The 20,060-nt window shown below is 30.7% G+C and overlaps 1 protein-coding gene across 1 annotated transcript in view; it reads right to left on the bottom strand.

The window, feature by feature from the left end:
• LOC123297903 (sodium channel protein 60E) overlaps positions 1-19,552 on the bottom strand; it is an 80,142-nt gene extending 60,590 nt beyond the window's left edge. Inside the window, exon 1 of the mRNA XM_044879733.1 lies at positions 19,476-19,552. Coding sequence (XP_044735668.1) covers positions 19,476-19,537 — 62 coding nt within the window. The 5' untranslated portion in view covers positions 19,538-19,552. The remainder of the gene's footprint in view (positions 1-19,475) is intronic.
• Between the last annotated feature and the right edge of the window lie 508 nt (positions 19,553-20,060).

Genomic DNA, 20,060 nt, shown 5'->3' with positions numbered 1-20,060 from the left:
TCATTAAAAATTTGTTTGATTATTGACTCACGGTCTATGAATGTATGAATATTACATCCACCATATTATTACATATGCATGTTTCTGAGTGAAATATACGGTAATTGGTTATTGTATACTAACACTAGTAATTGTTTATTATGTTTTGTATTCAATATATTTATTTGTTTGAGTCTTGTAAAATATATGTGTAATTAAAGTAACTGTCACGGCTTATAAATGTACAGTATGGGTGCAACAGGCCATCAAACTTGTTCGATTTTATTAGCTTCATTTATAACTTATTTATATTTGCTTCGTCTTTTTATCCAACTGTCGATCTTTGACAGTTATGTTTTTCACGCGTACCTTCTGTATACAGAAGGTACGCGTGAAAAATATATGTATATTTGTAAATTTCTTTATTAACTCGTATCTTCTAAACGGTCCAATGGATTTCATCATTTAAGGTATCATCCTATTTGTCTCAAAAACTCAAGTGTTCTCAGATAGGTGTTTGAAAAAATAAAACAAAAATGGCGAATTTTTGGAGTGAAATAGTAATACGTTTATAAAAAAATCAAAACAAATCCTATGGAGCAGGGTATCAAAATAAAGAAAAAAAAAAAATATTAAGGGATTAAAAAAATATATATATTTGTTATATGTTTAAATTTAACTAGGAAGAATAAAATACCTTTAAAGTTTTAATATAGTATAATAAGAGAGTTTTTTTGGTGCTGGGGCACTAAAAAGTCTAAAATAAAATAAATTATTAAACAGGTCAAAACCGACTGCGTTAAATAAAATCTGAAAAGAAAGTCCATTAGTTTTTATGGCGACTTTAACAGTCGGTACCCATTAAAATCTACAACGACTCAATTTTTCCCAATTATGGGCCCCGATTGTTCCCAATAAGTCGCTGTATACACTTATGGACTTGTTTCTTTCATTTTCAGATTTTATTTTAACTCAGTCGACTTTTTGATTTTATTCATTTTATTTAGTTATGCACTACAATAAATAGGAAAAATCTAGCTTTATCTTTTTCTACGTACATCTAATTAGAAGACACAATAATGGCATTTCCGAGAAAACCATTAAATTTTGAAGAAATTTAAAGAGCTTAATTTGCTTAAATTCTTGTTTTAGTTATGAGCCAAACGGCTGGAAAGTTTAATTGAGCTGTGGCCACAAAAAATGTTGGAATAAACAAGACGTTCTGGATAGTATAAAAAATATTTAATCCAATGAGATACTCACGATTAATGTAACTTTTAAGTGTTACGCAGTATTGCGTAAGCGACCATTGAAAAAACTAAGTACTCGGTGAAAATTTTAGTAAAAGTAAAAAAAATCATTCAGATACCTTTTATACATTGAAATGCGCGTATTGTCGAAATGACGAAAGTTCCTCTCAAGAAGTTGAGATAGGTAGGTAGGTTGACGGGCAGGTTCGGCAGCACCGACAGTCTATATGCGTCTTATAGTCTTTTTCGCTAAGTATTTCAGCTTTTAAATTTTATTATGAGAGACTGAGCCCATTCATTATATTTTTACCAAAAAAAAAAAAAAAAATGGAGCTAGCCCAGATTCTTAAAGAATAAAGTCAAAATAAGCGTTCTGTTTAAGGCTGAGTACAAACGATCAGCATAGACGATTGATATTTCTAATCTACGATACAGAAATATCCACTGCATGACATTACGATTTTTGATTAAAATTTAGACTGCTTGATTATTTTATGCAGCTTTAGTGGAAATTTTTACGCCATAGAATTCCACATTTAATTTGGTATTTTTTAAAGTAATAGCGAATTAAAAGATTACTGATTGCGATTTGAGCCTGAATTCATTTACTTAAGTTTACATCAAGCTTACTAACATATAGCGCCTTTACTAATAAATACTCGGTAACTTTCACCATTTTATATGAATATGATATATGTTTCGCATATAGTTTTATTTCTATTATTGTGTTTTGTTAATTTCAAACAAATATTATTTATGATTTAAGTTTTTGTTACAATTTCAAAACAAACAAGAATATTTCAAATAGAATGAGTGGCGTTATGAAGTAGGATTTAACTAAAATTTATATTCTATATTTTATAATACAGATTGTTTGTGGAAGGAAGGATTTTGTGTTTATGGTTTATTTCTAATTGGTTTTTCTATTCATTATTATATAACTTCCATATATTAATTTTTAATAATTAATGTATGCTGTGTTTATACAAAACTCGGCACTATATATCTAACGCTGTGATCTGACCTGGTCTACTCTAATTTGTTTTAATCTACCCGACGAATTTTTAAAATTCATAATTATTTTCATGGTTCAAGAGCTACTGTTTACTTAATAAAATTTAACTTTCATGTTGAATTCATTTATAAAACACTTATGTTTTTTGTTTGTTTGTTTGTTTTTTTTTTTACTTCTTGTTGTACACTCACTGTCAGAAAAAGTGCCATTCTAAGCGTACGCATCATATGTTATGTTATAATAGTAACACTTAGAATGTTTTAAAACGAGCATTTTTTGTGACATTGAGTATATATTGAAATAGTCATCTCTAGTAGTTCAGTTCAATCCTATTCTATCCGCGGAATGACTACGGCAGCAGGTACGATTCTCGCCGGTATCACAAAAAATTAATTTAATTAATGGTTGTGATGGGCCGGTGTAGTGCATGCATGTAGAAAGTGCAATAATTGATGAGCTGATAAATGAAATTGCCAGCGGAAAAAATTGGAAAACACATATATGGTATCGTAATGGGGTTCTATGGCCTGAGTGTGGACATCCAATATAACCTAACCTAACGTACATTGAAATATCCTCTATACAGTGTAAGAAATAACAAAAAAAAGGAACCGTAAAAGCAACTTTCTTGAATATTTTGTACGACATTAAATAACCTCAGGTGATGGAACTGTACGTCTTTTTTCAGGAAATTGAACATCGATTAAATATATAATGAATTTTGGGGTATTATGAAATCAAGTGTTTATTCAAAATTATCCACTGCCTTGACTTTGTTTTGGTGGATGATAGCCCTTTTCTTGTTTTATGTAAGAAAGTGTGGCAGCAATATTTGTAAATTGTTGAAGTTCAGGTACCATTGACAATATTTTCTTTTACATATTTAAAAATTTTAAAAGCGATGTGAAATGAAAGAAGTTTCTGGTATATTTAAAATGCTTCAGGCAGAAATGCTTCTGTTTTAGTTCTTTTAAACAGAAAGTTTTTGGGTGAGTGGGAGTTTGTTTTGGTGAATGGTCGGTAGTGAAAAATACCAATAATTGAAAAAATCCAAAGTAAGTGAGTCATTTTAAAAAAAATGCCGTAATTAATTCTATTCAAGTTTTGAACTATCGACAAAATTCAAAACAATGAAAACAAATTTTTCTCTTGACAATATCATTTTCTTGCTTATCGGTTAATAAACTTCCTTAAAAAAATGAGCCAATATTTTAATGATTAATTGAAGTAAATTTATAAAAAAAAGTTGAGTAAGGTAATAATTTACATTTTAAATTCAAATAAAAATACTTTGTAATTTTTTATTCCTATATGAAATTTATCTGATAAACAAAATAATCACATTTGTACGAACAGGTATTACAAACATGCAAATAAAACGGCTTCAGGTTTTTTAATGTGATTTAAATGTGAAAAAATTTCTAACTGTAGGGTGTAACAACAGGAGTTTATAAATATTCATAAAATTTTTATTTATTTTTAGCGAATTTCCGAAGGAAATGGAGCTATTGCTTTTGTACTGATGGTGGAATTTTGGAAAAATTTCTTCAAATGTCCATATGTATACATAACATATTTTAGATTCATATCGTTTATAAATCGTTTATGTGTCTGTAAACTCCGTAGCGGTCGCAATTTAAGTCCGATTTAAATAAAATTTGATATCAAGAAGGATTTTGGTATTATAAAGGTCAAGTTCGTTCATGAGAAAAATCAACAGATAAACAAGGGGTGGGGAATGAGCAAAGTACAAAATTTAGAATATTTTGAAAATAAAAATAATTTTTGTATTTTTTGATCAGTTATAAGCAAAAAAGTACTTTGTGATTTTTTCTCTAGGCACTTAGTTTTCGAAATAAAAATTCTTGAAAAATTAAAATTGCAATATTCGAATTTTAGAAAAATGTGTTTTTTTCAATCTCTGAGAGAATTCGCTTAGCTAACGCAGCTTCTGCGTTACGAATTTTTTTGTTAATGTCATTTATAAAAACAAACACCTATGTAAATGAAATGTTGATACAATATTTTTTGAATTAAAATTTATCTACCCTTTTTTAGAACGTTTGGATCAAATGCATGAAAAATCAACCAAGTCAAAATGATTTTGTTGGATAATTTCGTAATAAAAAGCAATTTCAATGAAAATATTTTTTGAGGTGTGTTTTTACGCTGTAAGTTTTGTCTATAAAAATATATATGATATACAATTATTATCACGATAGACCAAATTGCTATCGCGGTTCAGCAATGCTTGATGTACCTACTACATACAGTTGTTCGCTCTCTCTGAAAAATAGGTACTGATCTAATGGTAGAAAACACTTTCTGTTAGTTTTTCATGTTCGATTATATTTCTTCTTGAACAGATCCCGTGTATAGTTTTATGGTTCATTTTTTTGGTGTCATTTTTTGTTATAAAAATACATACATACTCTTCAAGTGCTACATATTCCCACTACATTTTATTGAGTTTAAAAGCCAGTATTTTATGAGTTTAAAAGCCAAAATGATTGTAGTACATATACGTTCATTTTGAACCTTATACAACAAACAATATCTTCTATTGCTTAGTATAGACTTTATTATATATAACACAAATACAAATGTATAAAATTAATGAATTGTTACAATACGACATGTTTAAGGAAGGTCTTTTTGTCAAATTCTTTTGCATAAAAATGGGTTTTGTCACGGTTCAAAAGGTAACATTATCTTTGTTTTGAAAAGTGAAAATGGATATTTTATTTTCATTTATGTACATCAATGAATAAGTTATACAGAATATTAACAGTTATATTGTGCTAACTGTTCTAACTGTTCCGTACTCTGCTAAAGGGTTTTAATCCTGCAGGTTTTATAGATGAAAATAGTTACTTTTACGCGCCCTTGACCTTGAATATCTACCGACGCGTATACGTGGCCATATGTGCCTTTTATGATGGTTGTAGTATTATCAAAATAAACGTCTGTACAAAAATTCAGCCTATACCGTTAGATTCCGAGTTTGACCACTTTTTTTGCATTAGATGATCGGGTTATAACGCTTCGACATTTTCTTTATAAGTACCTAACTAGCATAGGGGTTAAATATACCATTCCAGATTCGTGATTGAAGAAATAAAATTTCATGAATATTTATTTTAGCATTATTGCATTTTTTTTCTTCTTCAGCATTTTTTTACGTCAACAATCACGAGAAATTTAATAAACATTGGTTTTTATACCATGTATATGAAATATATCAAGGTATATTAAGTTTAGTCCCAAGTTTTTAATGCTTGAAAATGTTGATGATACCAACAAAATTTTGGTACAGGTGTTCATAAAATCACCTAATTATACATTCCCGGTTGCCTGTCTGTCAACACGATAACTCAACGAAAAAAAATATCAAGTTGAAATTTTTACAGCGCGCTCAAGCCGTAAAAAGTGAGGTCGAGTTCGTAAATGAGCAACATAGGTCAATTGGGCCTTGAGTCCGTAGGACCCATCTTGTAAACCGTTAGAGATAGAACAAAAGTTTAAATGTAAAAAATGCTCTTGAACAAAATAAGTAACTTTTGTTTGAAACCTTTTTTCGTAAACATCACTATTTACCCGCAAGGGCGCAAATTAGGTGCAAATTTTTTAGTATGTATTACATGGGAATATCAGTCACATGTGTGTGTGTGTCAAATAGTGGATATCTTTCTTTATTTACATGACGTAAAAAAACAGACGATTGTGTCATCAACACTGTCTATACATGGTATTTCAACAATTAACTCTGTCAATTGTTTGTTTTCACTTGTTCTATTGTACATTATATTGTATGAGAAATGTTTATATTTTTTGACATGATTTTGTCTTTCGTGTATACAATATATCCTTATATTTTGTTGTGGTCGATTTTATGTTGGGGCGTAAATGTACGTCATTAAATTAGATGAGATGATATGAAAAAAAAAATATAACTATTTGCTGTGGAATGTACAATTTTCATTGTAGATAATAAGTTTTGTAATTGTATAAAACATATAATCAAACCATGGTAGATATGACCCTTAGTGGAAAGATAACTACTAAATTTTATAACTTTGATTCGCCAAGGAGCCTGATTCTACCAATTACTTTTTAAAAGAGTCTTCAAAATAAGGTTTCTGCTCGAGAATTATCGAGAAATTTATCTTTGGTCGATACGGAAAAAAATTCAACGCCTGGAGAACGCAAGAAATCAATTCCGTGAGCTAGGTAGCTTAAGAAAACACGAAGATAATAGATTATTTCCATTCTTAAATTCTATTTCACTGAAGTTATCGACATCACAAACCAAGATAATGAAGTGGATCTCAAACTGATGGCAATGAAAATGAATTATTTGAACTTCAATTAAAATGCCACACTGACAGCTTAAACTATAGAAACAAAACCAGCCACACTTACATATCCGAAAATAATTTAGTAAACAAATAATTTCAGTGATTTGATTGAACAACCAGCCAACGCTTGAAAAAATGTTCAAAGTTGAAGTGACTATTAAGCCAGCAGCTGTTAATGCTCTCAATAAAATTTGATGCTTATTCTTACAGTGATAACAGGACGGGTCTACAGAATCGTAGTTGTTTAAAGACATACAAACAATTTCGGTACATTTTTTAGTCAAAGCTTTTCTCTATAAAATAAGCTTTCGGAGATACTTGTGTACTGAGATAAAAGTATCTGTGAATGCTTATTTTATAGGGAAAAGCTTTGATTAAGAAATTTGTTTGTATGTTTTAAACAGCTACGATTCTGTAGACTCGTCTGTTATCACTATAAAGAGTGTTGGAATAAGCATAAAATTTTATGAAAAATGTATCCCGTAAAGCCAAGAAACAGTAGGCATAACGTCTGTCAATTTAAGTAAGATAAGAGCCTGTAATATATGACGTAGTTTAAAAAGTAAAGATGTATTCTAAAGGTTTTCAAATTCGAAGTTTCATGGATATAAAACCATTGTAGGCATTACGAAATGTAAATTATTATAAAGATTTCGGAGTAAATACAATTATTTTTCTATTAGTTTTAAAGCATGTATATAGAAAGCTAAGAAAATAATGTTATATAGAACAGATCTGATTTTTCTAATCGTGTTCATTATTGAGAATGTTCAACATAATACATTATTTATTGTAAAATCGTTTTTTAAGTAGGTTTTTCAATAAGTGTAACCATGTCATGTCAGATTGCAATTACTAGACAAAGAGAGAAAATATGATTGCATTCTAGTTTAAAGTAAATAGGTAAGACATATCTCTTATTTGTTCACATATTTAGGATTTTAACTGACGAAATTCCCCAAAAATGGAATGAAAAATTAAGCATAGGTAGAAATTGTTATTGAATAAAACCGTTTGAAACAAATTTTTTTTTTTGAAGACGTAACCAATTCCGTTCGCGGTATGCATAATGTAGCGGGTTCAATTCTCGCCGTCGCAACAAAAAGTAATTTAATTAATAGTTGTGATGGTATATGAAGAAGATGCATTCTGCCTCCGAAAATAATTGAGGAGCTGATAAATGAAATTATCACCGGTAAAGGTGGCAAAACACATAATGGTATCACAATGGCTCTATAGCTTAAGTGTGTCTTTTGGGAACAGCCAATACAACCTTACCTAGCCTACCAAGATTATTTGATAGAGAATATGCATATTGGATAAAATAACGAGCACGACACTCTCTAGATTTTCGAGAGCTCGCAAATTCATCCTCCAGATATTTGCGTATATTAAAATTTGACAACTTAAAAAAAAGTATTATAACCACTCAATATACGGCTTTATATTCATTTATATTTGCTTGTCACATAGACATGCCACAATTCTTCATTTAAAACCGAACATTCTGCATGGGGGTGGATGCTCTTCTATATATTATATAATCCCAAAGGATCAACTGTATGGTAAAACATTCTATAATCAGCAATGCTGGTGACTGCTAAACTTTTATCTCTTTTGTTGAATTTTTTTATGAAGATTTATTTGTGTTTTATATATTTAAAAATTAATTTGTCTTTTTTTTATATTTAAATTTCAAAATGATTTTAAAACCATTTGTTTAGTAATGGATTTAAAAAAATATAGCTTTTGAAATTCATTATGCTTACTTCTCTGCAATTCATTGCCGTCATTTTTCTGCTTTACGTTTGTCATTCATTATTTCTGTATTCAACAAAAATGACCCTAGTAGGATTAAAAAATGTTTTTGATAATTGTGAAATTTAATCGTTTATATAAACGGAATTAATTTTGATTTTCGTTACGGCCTGAAACAAGCTTCAATAAAATCAGTTCAAAGAATTTATTATTATCTTTTAAAATAAATATCTAGTTCCTTTTAAATATAAAAAAATGTATTTATCCTGCCAAAAAAAAAATTAAACTAAGGAATAAAATAATTGTTTGGCTATTTTTAAATATTTAGCATGTTTTCTTAATAAAAATTTCCTTAATATAAATAAAAAACAGAGAGAGCTTTTTAAAAATGTCAGCCAATACTTGAAGAGTAAGGAAAAAGAGGAAAGTTGCTGTATTAATAAAGAACAAGTTAAAACAAAAAGTTGACTGAGTTAATTGTTCAATTACCATGCATAGACAGTGTTGATTACTCTATCACATTACACATACATACATGTCACAGATACGTAACTGATATCCCTCTATAATACATACTATACAATTTACGATTAATTTGCGCCCTTACGGGTAAACAGTGATGTTTCCGAAAAAATGTTTTAAACAAAAGTTGTTTATTTTTTGATAGGGAAGATTTTTTGTTCTATCTCTAACGATTTACAAGATGGGCCCTACGGACCCATATGTCAAGACCCAATTGACCTATGTTGCTCATTTACGAACTTGACCACACTTTTTACGTCCTGAGTACGCTGTAAAAATTTCAGTTTGATATCTTTTTTCGTTTTTGAGTTATCGTGTTGGCAGACAGACAGACGGACAGACGGATAGACAGCCGAAAATGGGCTATTTAGGTGATTTTATAAACACCTATACCAAAATTTTGTTCATAGCATTAATATTTTTAAGCGTTACAAACTTGGGACTAAACTAAGTATACCTTGCATGTTACATATATGCATGGTATAAAAACTAAGTGAAATCGTTTAAATAGATATATTTTTTGGGCGTCAATAAAATATTTTCTGTATATTGGATTGAAAAAAGCATGCTCTTAAGTAGAAAGAATTTATCAATTCATTGACATGATAAAATACAGTCTTGGTATATTTAAATCATCCTGTGTTTCCTTCAAAAGCATTTCGAAGAGAAATGCATTATAATTTTTAGAATATGATAAATGTTTACATTAAAACGATACTGCATAAAATGCAGTTTCATTTTTATTTGACAGATAGACATAAATTGTATTTTGAAATATCCATTCATGTTTGAGTTGTTTTATATTTTAGCGGATTATCTCTTCGAGGAAAATAAGCTATTGGTTTTCTGGTGGAATCTGATGAAATCTTTTGGTGGAATCTTTTCTTTACTTTGTTAAACTTTTATCATATAGATTGCACATCTGCAACAGTGATTTACATTAGAATATGCCGACTGCATGAAAACGTAACTTAGACTTTAGACTGCGAATTTGCAGTCCATATGATAACGAGCACATTTATTGTCTGATTGGAATAAAATTGGGAACATAGACTAAGTACTGAGTTAAAGCCTTCATTTTCCTTGCAAAATAGAAGCATACAAAAAGGGAAAAAAAAGGGTTAAAAAGAAATTTTTGAAATTTTTCGATTAATATTTTAATAAAATTTGAATTTTTTTACTAACTTTAGTAGACCATAAATGCTACAACATCCACTAAATCATTTTGTAGATCCAACTATTTACGAGATAAGCTTTCTTTAGACGGGATTCCTTTAATTTACGTAGTTTCTGTGTAACAAATATTATTATAATCAAATTCTTTTGTTGTCGTAATGTATAATGTTTCAGAATTGAAAGGCACTATTTTAAGTGTGTATTATTTAGTGCAAAATTATTGAGGGATTGATGCATAAAGATTTTTTTTTAGCAATACTTTCAAACAACAGGCGCACCATTTTTATGAACGTCCCCAAAGGTTAGGTTAGGTAAGAGTGGCTGTCCTGGGGTGGGACACACTCAGACCGTTATAGTCCGTTATGATACCGAAAAGCGGTTGGCCCATTCCCGGCTCTACTCCATGAACCATTTGGACCTGTTCAAGAACAGCAGAGATGCTTTGACGTCAACGGACAACGGAGGTCGCAGAGATCGTCAAAGAAAGGCTGGCTCAAGTGAGTCCACCTTCTCGTGGCAAGAGCTGGGCAGTAACAGAGGAGAAGGGGCACAGTTTCCTTCTCTTCCTCACTGTGACAGCTCTTGAAATAATCATGATATGCTGTCAGGTCCATCCGTTCAGCGTGCCTGCCACTTAGTCATTATCAGCAGGAGAAGTGATATCAGATCTTCGGAACGCCTACAATTGTACTCAGATCATATCTGCCTTGTAGTATCATAAGTACGTTCCTCCCTCCATCTAAGATTGGCTTTTTTAAGATATTCTACTTGAGGCGCAACTTGCAGCTCGCAAATGGAACTCTCGGAAGTCTATTGGAAGTCAGCTTCACAATTTCTCGAAATATCCCTTTCCTCAAAGGTTAGAAGCAGGGCGATTTTTTTGTATGACAGTCTAATAAATGGCTTAAAATATTGAACACGCAGAGTATTTACTTACACGAAGTGGTATAGTAAATCTGACAAACTCAAGCAGTGTCTACTATAGATTGTTTTCAACTGAAAAACATTTGCTAATTTAAAGTTTCTTATGAAGAATAATCAAACTATTCTGATTTAAAGAAAATTAAATTTTTGACCTTTGGTATGCCGCTAACAAATTATTTTCGTCCATTTGCTAAAATAAACTTTTTGTTTATTTTGAGATAAAGAACACACACCTTAAATAACACCGTGCATTCTTAAAACACCCCGTATGTAAATACATTTTTCACATGTAAAATATTTTCATATTATAATTTAATAATATCAATTTATATGTATGAACATTTGTATTTAATGTTCAAAATGTTGTAGTGATATTTGTAGTTATACTAAGTATACTAATTTGATTTAATCGAACCATCATAATACAATTATAAATTTTAATCAACCATATAAAATGTATTTAACTTTAGAAAATACATTCTATTGAAATAATAACAAATTGTTATGGTTGTTGTAACATTGGACGTCATTTACAGACTTCAAACATAAAGGAAGGTTTCCAATTCGCAAAACTTGTATTATTAAATTTTTATAGGCATTTAATTCGAAAAAGTATTAAATAGTCTTAAAAAAACGAGTATATGATGATCTGGTGGTTGTTTTTAAACCCAAAACCAAAATAAGGGGTGTTGTAAGTTTGGCTGCTATGTGTGTGCGTGTATGTGTGTTTCGGAGTTCCGTACCCGGAACAACTAAAAAATATGATGATTCAGTTTGGAGAACCGGTTCTAAGGAAAAAAGTAATTTCATGGAGAGTGTTCTTGGGTATGTCTCAAGTGCGAGTATAGTATATAAATTTTAATTGTTGATTGATATTATTTAAGATCAATTAGATTCATTTGAATCCATTTAATTACCATCGTGGAATATTTCTTAAGCCATTTTAACAACCACTTATCATTCCCTCTCCCCCCATGTGGACAAGATTTTTCAAAATATTTTATTATATGTAAGGGCAAGCCCTTACACAATTGGAGCCGCTACAGGAAATCCTGAGCGTCTTGGGTGAAAGGTAAGCATTTTTATAAGCATGAAGAACTTATTCAATAATAAAAGAAGACTAATTTGATAATCTTTGTCTTTTGGACTTGTAGATTTGCAGATTTGTACATTTCACGAGAATTATTGTATAGTATAAAGATAAAAACTATTAATACTATTTTAAGTGTCAAAGAAAGAAAGTCTAATAGATTTTTGACTTTTGATTTTGCTTATCACCGTTGTTTACCCAGAAACGTCAAATACGAAGACAAAATTTTTGTATCGAAAATTTTTTTAATAGATTCATTTTCTGTATCTTTTTGTAATATGGGCTGTGTCACACTCATGGCGTTTGTATACTTTTGAAATATCTGTCCTAGAAGCAATTATAGCCTTGAAAGAGAAGCAAATCGGATCCAGAATCTAGATCTGATCCAATAACTGTGACAATTACACCCTGGCTACTCACTAAAAATAGTTTTTCCTATTATCGCTTGCCTTGATAAAATTCTTCTTGCTCTAGATGCGAACTATTGTATTATCCCTACTCGTTTTGGCCATCTTATTACTTCTATGTAGAAGACTGTCGTTATAGAGTTGATAGAGTTTATGCTGTGTATTATTTATGGAAGCAGAGGACCATAGGTAAACAAAGCCGTTTCTTTGTATAGTTTTGTTATTTGCTTAATCATTCCTTACATTTACTTCGGGTTTTATGTGAAGAAAATTGGAATCGTGTGTTGTTGGAAAATGGGAAGAATTAGAACAGATGTAACGGCTAGAATAAACACTTAATTACTTTATACACTTCATAAAATATTCTGTATGTTCACGTAGTGCATGTAGATAATATTAATTAATTTCTATTATTTAATAATTCAATTACAAGATAAATCAATAATTTGAAAGTTTAGGAATAGTGTTTGAGACAAAATATTGTTAACATTGAACTAGTTTCTCTAATACATTGAAATACGAGACATTGTAGTAAAAGCATTGTAACATAGGTAATTTGGCATTGTGCCACTTGTTAAAATGAAATATCTGAACATTATTTACTTTATTAATAATAACAAATGATTTAAAAAAAAAAAAGAAATATATAACCGTAAAAATGATTAAATATTCAAAGTTAAAAATTAAAATATTCAAGCCAGAATATATTATGGAAAAATAACTAGCGTAAAAATATCACTATCAAAAATATTCAATGGCAAACAATAACACAAATCTTAGTTTGGTCTTGGCGCAGCTATCAACAAAAGAGTACCTAAGTGGTAATGTTTAGTTATTTTTATGTTTAACCGTCAATTTAAACATCCGAAGGTACAAAAATATCGCAACTGAAATTTGGAAGTATTGATCAAAACCGCATCATAAAGGAAATCCAAAAAGTCATCATCGATGGAAAAAAATTTAAGCTGGGTCAAACGTCACAAAAAGGCTTGGTTTTTCATGATTTTCAGCAAAACTGTAAGTTTTAGTATAAAATTAGCTCAGTGTCTCAATACTTTTTTTTCCTAAGAGCCACCGTTTCTGAGATATAAAGATTCAAAAAGTTGGAATAGTTGTAATCGTAATATGTTTTTATGAAAATTTGTAATAAAAAAAGAAAAAAAGTAGTTCCTATCGGGTGTACCACAACACCTTTCTTTTTTTTAAACATTAGCCTTGATATTAAAGTGTGCACTACTATATTTGACTATCTTTGCTTTGAAAATTATAGAGTTAGCCCTAACTTTATAGATAAAAGTACAATTTTAGGTGTGTACGAACAAAGTTTGGTTTCGATGTTGGCCTTAATCTTGTCCGCCATTAAACTAGGTTATTTTTCAATTTTCTTTTTGATTTTGACTCATGTAAAATGACATATCCAAATGATTGTACATTAAACTCATTTCCTTTAGAAGAAATGCAAGTAAACGTTACTATCAGGCTTTTATAATTTCTTTTCCAATACAGCAAGGAATTGAGATAAACAACAAATTGCCTATATTATATGATTATTATATAAAATGAGGAAAAATATGACAAACCAGTGAGTGTAAAATACTTTATTTTATCATTGACACAAAGAAATCGTTAAGAAATAGGCCAAGGAAATGAATGATGAATTGGTTTATATGTAGATGTGAAAATATGCGTTATACATGCGTAAAATACAATTTTCATTGTAATATAAAAAAAGTTTTTGTGAGAAAAAGAACTGTTGGTGTTAGCTTGCCGAGAATAAATATAAAATGTTTTTTATTTACGATATTTTTCACTTTACGAAAATGGATTTCAGATGAATAAGAAAATAAATTCTGTAATATCATATATAGTACAGCCCTATTAAATTGAATTGATGTTTGTCATTCGTCGAAGAAAATAGGCTTTCAAAAATATTTATATCAATTTGCAGAAGGTAAATTTATTTATTTATACATCACTTAAAATGTTTTTGAGCAGAAAATGAACTGTAAATTGAGCCGAGCTTCGATTGATATATAAACAAAACATAACTTTATGTTTAGTCTCAAAAAAAAAATTGACCTGGTTAACACTAGCAGCCCTCTTACTATTTTTTCTAGTTATGATATAATGGAAACAAAAATGTGGCTCATGAAGGTTGTTTTTGGATTGTCAAAACCAAATTATATTATTTAAAATTATTTAAAAAATATTTTGGCATATTTTAAAAATCACAACTTTCCACAACGAGTCGGTTAGTAAATACAAGTTTTTGAATTTTGGGATTATTCCTAAAAAGACCATCTTAACGCAAAAAATAGGATAAATGTTCAGTTTTTTCAGTTTGTCTCAAGTTCTAACGTAGCTGAGAACTTAACTAACGGCCCGTTATCATGCAGTATGAATGAGGCAATTGGAAATGGGTTTATACTTAGTGATTAAATTTTGATTTATCGTGTAGGTAGCGAACTTGAAACAATTAATTACTAGCAATTTAGTACACCTTCGAGTGCTTTTAGTTTTGATCTTGAATTTTTAGTCTTGACCTTGGTCTAGATTGAACTTTTGCAAGTCTGTCTTGATGTTATCTTTCACATATAATAATTCATCATTTAAGGTAATAAATGACGAACTTACTCCAGATAGCTGTAGACTAGAAATAAGTAATAGGACAACCTGACAAAAATATTTTATCTTAAATAAATTTTCGCCTGAAATTTTGGGGTATTTTAGAAAGATTGTTAAAATATATAACGTAAGTGACTGTTATGCATTTTCGAAATTTATTTACGAGGCGGTTATATACAAAAACATTTATTTTAATTGAATGGAACTGTATATTACCTACTTTGAGTAGCGCTCAATTTTATATTTTAACTTTTTTCTTTATAAAATCATTCTCAAGCGACAATAAAAGAAATCGTCAAATTCTTAAAGATTTGAAATGTATATGACGAAAACTATCATTTATCAAAATGTGAATAGTTTTTTACGACAGTAAAAACACACGTCGAAAATGATTTTTGTTTTTTTGAAATCAATGTACAGTGCGGGGCATAAGCAGGTATATAGTTTGCATTATTTGACTCAATATTATGGATGTTCGTCTACCGTTTTTGCTATGTGCGTTCATAGAGAAAAAGAATGTAAATATTAAATAATTTAAAATGAATATTTCAATTTTTTTCTATAATTCTGTTAAAAGTTTAAACAATTATAAATTGGTAAAATATTCAGGTATAGTTATCGATATTATTTTTGAGCAATTAAGTCGATACCAGTGTATTTTTTCTGTCTTAAATCATTCAAAATCATTAAAACTTTTATATGATCATATTTTTTTTATTTCTTTATTAAGTAATGATCGTACGTCCTTAATTAAAAAAAAGAAAACGTAGCGCAGGAGCTGCTAAGCACTGATTTCCTGAACTTTGGAATTATCTTTAATGTTTTCTTTGTTTTTTACAACAAAATTTGCAAAAATAACTGTTTTACAATAATATAAAACAAAATTTACTGAAACTGTTTACTTAAAGTATTTCTTGCCAGAAGGGCATATCGGAATTTTAGATTACATCTATAAAATTTAATGGTATCGTTGAAATGGTAAACAAATCTTAGCTATTAGTGAAATAAAAAAAAAATAAATTGACATATTTCCTTTTCATGAAAAAAATAAAAATAACAATAAAATATTTTTTGTTATATAAAATGTTTTGTTAAGAATATTTATCAATAATTTAAAAGATCAAAACATGTTCTTTTTTTTACTGTAAGTTGTTGTATATGTGGTATAGAATATTTAAACAGTTTGTCTAAATGTGATTGTGTAAAAAGATTAAATTATCTGTTAGCGTGACATTTTTCAGTTTCCGTTATTTGTCAAACAGCTTTTTCTGAAATGTATATACAAATCCATATAGGTGTAAAGGTAACGTACAGATTTTGAACTTATTTACAAAAAGTTGAAAATTTGTATGGAAGTCCTTACGTATATGTACTATTACAAGAGTGGGCAAGGGCTATATTGCTCTTTTTAAAAATGTTGTTGACACTGAACAAATCCAAGTACGAGACAATGTTGGACAACAGATATCGGTTCATTGTTCCCCTTACTTAAAAAGGACAGCCGAAAATCATCCTAGCTCAGTGTTGTTGGATTATCTAAGAATATAATATGTACACACAAATTTTGTATTTGTTTCGAGCATATCAAAAAATGTATGCTAGCTTTATACCTAATATACGATTATATACTATTATAGATTCTAGATGTTTTTTTTTCACTTTAAAGATTTTTTATACCCTGTATATATGTAATATATATCAAGGTATATTAAGTTTAGTCCCAAGTTTGTAACTACAGCTTACAAATATTGATGCTATCAATAAAATTTTGGTATAGCTGTTCATTATCGTGTCTGTGGACACGATAACTCAAAAACGAAATGAGACATCAAGCTGAAATATTTATAGCGTGCTTACGGCGTAAAAAGTGAGGCTAAGTTCGTAAATGATCAACATAGGTCAATTGGATCTTGGGTACGTGCACTTCTTGTGCAAGATTTTAGACAATATCTTAAAAACTACTCAGCCAATAGTGAAATGAACCCAATTTTTGTATTCTTACAAAAAGTTTTATCAAATTGGAAAAAGAAATTTGTAATATTCTCGAGTTTTTCGAAGGGGGGACACCACTTAAGAGTCTTTAGACCCAGAAAATACCAAAATGGATTTCATTTAACGATTGACAACGGTATACCGATGCAATTTCAATAGTTCAGATCAATTTTACAAATAAGAGAATTGAACGTATAAAATTGAATTGTACGAACTAAGTATAAAGAGCTGAAAAGCCTAAAGGAACAGTTAAACGGAAAGGAGAGGGGGAAGGAAGAGTAGTTTTTAATAATAAAATGATGAATGTTTATGTTTTAAAAGTTGTGTACATATTACGTTACGACTTATATCAGTGCTCTCGAAAATTGGGCAAATAAGTACCTGAGTTCAATACACAGATTCGATAAATTTAAGCCTCCTTCTGACGCAGTCGGTTAAAAATAATATCCAAGTTAGATGGAATTTCCATGGCTCCCACTCAAGAAAAACTTGCGAGGATGCCATACCAAGAAGGTTTTAACAGATTAGGAGATAATCTGAAAAACCAACAATTAAAGGCATGGACCAGCTACGAGGGAGGACGAAAATGTTGGCTCTACTGTCCGATTTATAAAATATCTCGAAAATTATTCATTTAATGGTCAAATAAACACGATTTTTGTAATTTTCGGGTCAAAATTACCTTATGAACTTAGTTTTATCGAAATCGGAAACAAAAACTTTTTTTACACTTTTTGCAATTTGTAAAAATCGAAAAAATCATAAAAAATTCAAAAAAACACAATTTTTGTAATTTTTGGTTGGGTTGGGTTGGGTTGGGTTAGGTTGGGTTAGGTTGGGTTAGGTTGGGTTGGGTTGGGTTAGGTTGGGTTAGGTTGGGTTAGGTTGGGTTGGGTTGAGTGTGGGAGTGGGAGTGGGATTGTGTGTGGGTGTGGGAGTGGGAGTAAGTGGGAGTGGGAGTGGGTGGGAGTGGGAGTGGGAGTGAGTGGGGGGGGGTGGTAGTGGGAGTGGGAGTGGGAGTGGGAGTGCTAGTGGGAGTGAGAGTGGGAGTGAGTGTGGGAGTGAGTGTGGGAGTGAGTGTGGGAGTAGGAGTGGGAGTGGGGGTGGGTGTGGGTGTGGGAGTGAGAGTGAGAGTGGGAGTGGGAGTGGGGGTGGGGGTGGGAGTGGGAGTGGGAGTGGGAGTGGGAGTGGGAGTGCTAGTGGGAGTGAGAGTGGGAGTAGGTGTGGGAGTGAGTGTGGGAGTAGGAGTGGGAGTGGGGGTGGGTGTGGGTGTGGGTGTGGGTGTGGGTGTGGGTGTGGGAGTGGGAGTGGGAGTGGGAGTGAGAGTGAGAGTGGGAGTGGGGGTGAGAGTGGGAGTGGGAGTGCTAGTGGGAGTGAGAGTGGGAGTGAGTGTGGGAGTAGGAGTGGGAGTGGGGGTGGGAGTGGGAGTGGGAGTGGGGGTGGGGGTGGGAGTGAGAGTGAGAGTGGGAGTGAGAGTGGGAGTGGGAGTGGGAGTGGGAGTGGGAGTGGGAGTGGGAGTGGGAGTGGGAGTGGGAGTGGGAGTGGGAGTGAGTTGAGTTGGGTTTTTTTTTCAATTTTATTGATCATTTATAATGATTTTTTCCATACAATCTCAGTTTTCGGAATAGCTCTGTTTTTACGATTATCGAGATTACTATATATCATATTTTAAGGATTTCACGCTCCGGGTGGCTACCCGGCTCGCCCCCCCCCCTTTGGATCGGGATCTGTCCAATTAATAAATACGTAAGCTGAACTTACCTATTACCCTGACACTACTAATTCTTCTTTTTCTAGAACGATTTTTTAATAAGGACAATTGGTTAAATGAGAAAGGAGCTATTCAACAAAAATAAAATAATAGCAGGTAATCCGTACATTTTATAATAATAATCTGTACAGGTTATTTCAACAATTAACTCAATAAATCGTTTGTTTTCCTGACTTGTTTCTATGATGCTGTTGTCTATGACAGCGTTTCTCAAACATTTACTGGCGCAGAACTGGCTCAAATATAATTATCAAATAAGTAAGATAGCACAATAATATTGCAAAAATGTCTAAGGCAACATTTAAGATGTTTCTTCTTTGCACAAAAATAAGGAAAAAAGTTTCTATAAACCTATGGTTTTAGACTTTCGGTTTTTCAGTTATTTGGTGATTTTGCTATATGTTTATACAAACATTTTCGTTCGAAAACCAAAACCATTGACCGAAAATTTCTATGAACTTTCTTTCTTTTATTCGAAAACAATATACTAATTGCAGCTACCTCGACTATTTGTACAATTTAAAAAAATTGAGTTATAATTTTGAAATAATTGGTATTCTAAAAAACTATTCTAAAGAACTTTCAAAACAATAATAAAATATACTTACTCAGCTTCTTCAACTGTTTCAGTCATGGCGAGGAAGACGCAATTGAGCAAAATAGTAGCCATGACAACATAGTCAAAATATTGATTTGTTGATAGGAATATACATGCACGACGTGTTGGATTCCATGGACTGAACAAGAAAAAAGAATTTGTTGCTGTAAACCGATGTATATAATTCTTACGGAACCGCTTCGATACAACACAAAATGTCTGTAACAGAAAACAAAAAAATTTTTAAAATACATTTATTTCAGAAAATATTATTAATTATTTTTACACATTTTCTAATATTATATAGTAATAGAAAATTATAGAATGTTCTTTGTTAATTAAAAGATATTAATTAACAAACACTTCTCTCTAAAGTCTAAAACGTATATCTACAGAAACAGTTTATATACAGGGTGTGACTAAGATTAAATAAGTATTATTTTAGTTATATTGTGCGGACTAATTAATAGAATACGGAATACGTGTGATAATTTTTTATATACTCGTATGCAGAATTTATTACTACCTACTTTTAAAAATTATTCTGCTATGTAAAGAAACACATGCATACTGCATATCGAATTATTAGTGCTCT

The sequence above is a fragment of the Chrysoperla carnea genome, chromosome 4 (assembly GCF_905475395.1).
Source record: "Chrysoperla carnea chromosome 4, inChrCarn1.1, whole genome shotgun sequence".
In the NCBI taxonomy this organism is placed as follows: Eukaryota; Metazoa; Arthropoda; class Insecta; order Neuroptera; family Chrysopidae; genus Chrysoperla; species Chrysoperla carnea.
Note: the sequence above shows the minus strand (reverse complement) of the source record. Positions and strands in the feature narration are given on the sequence as shown.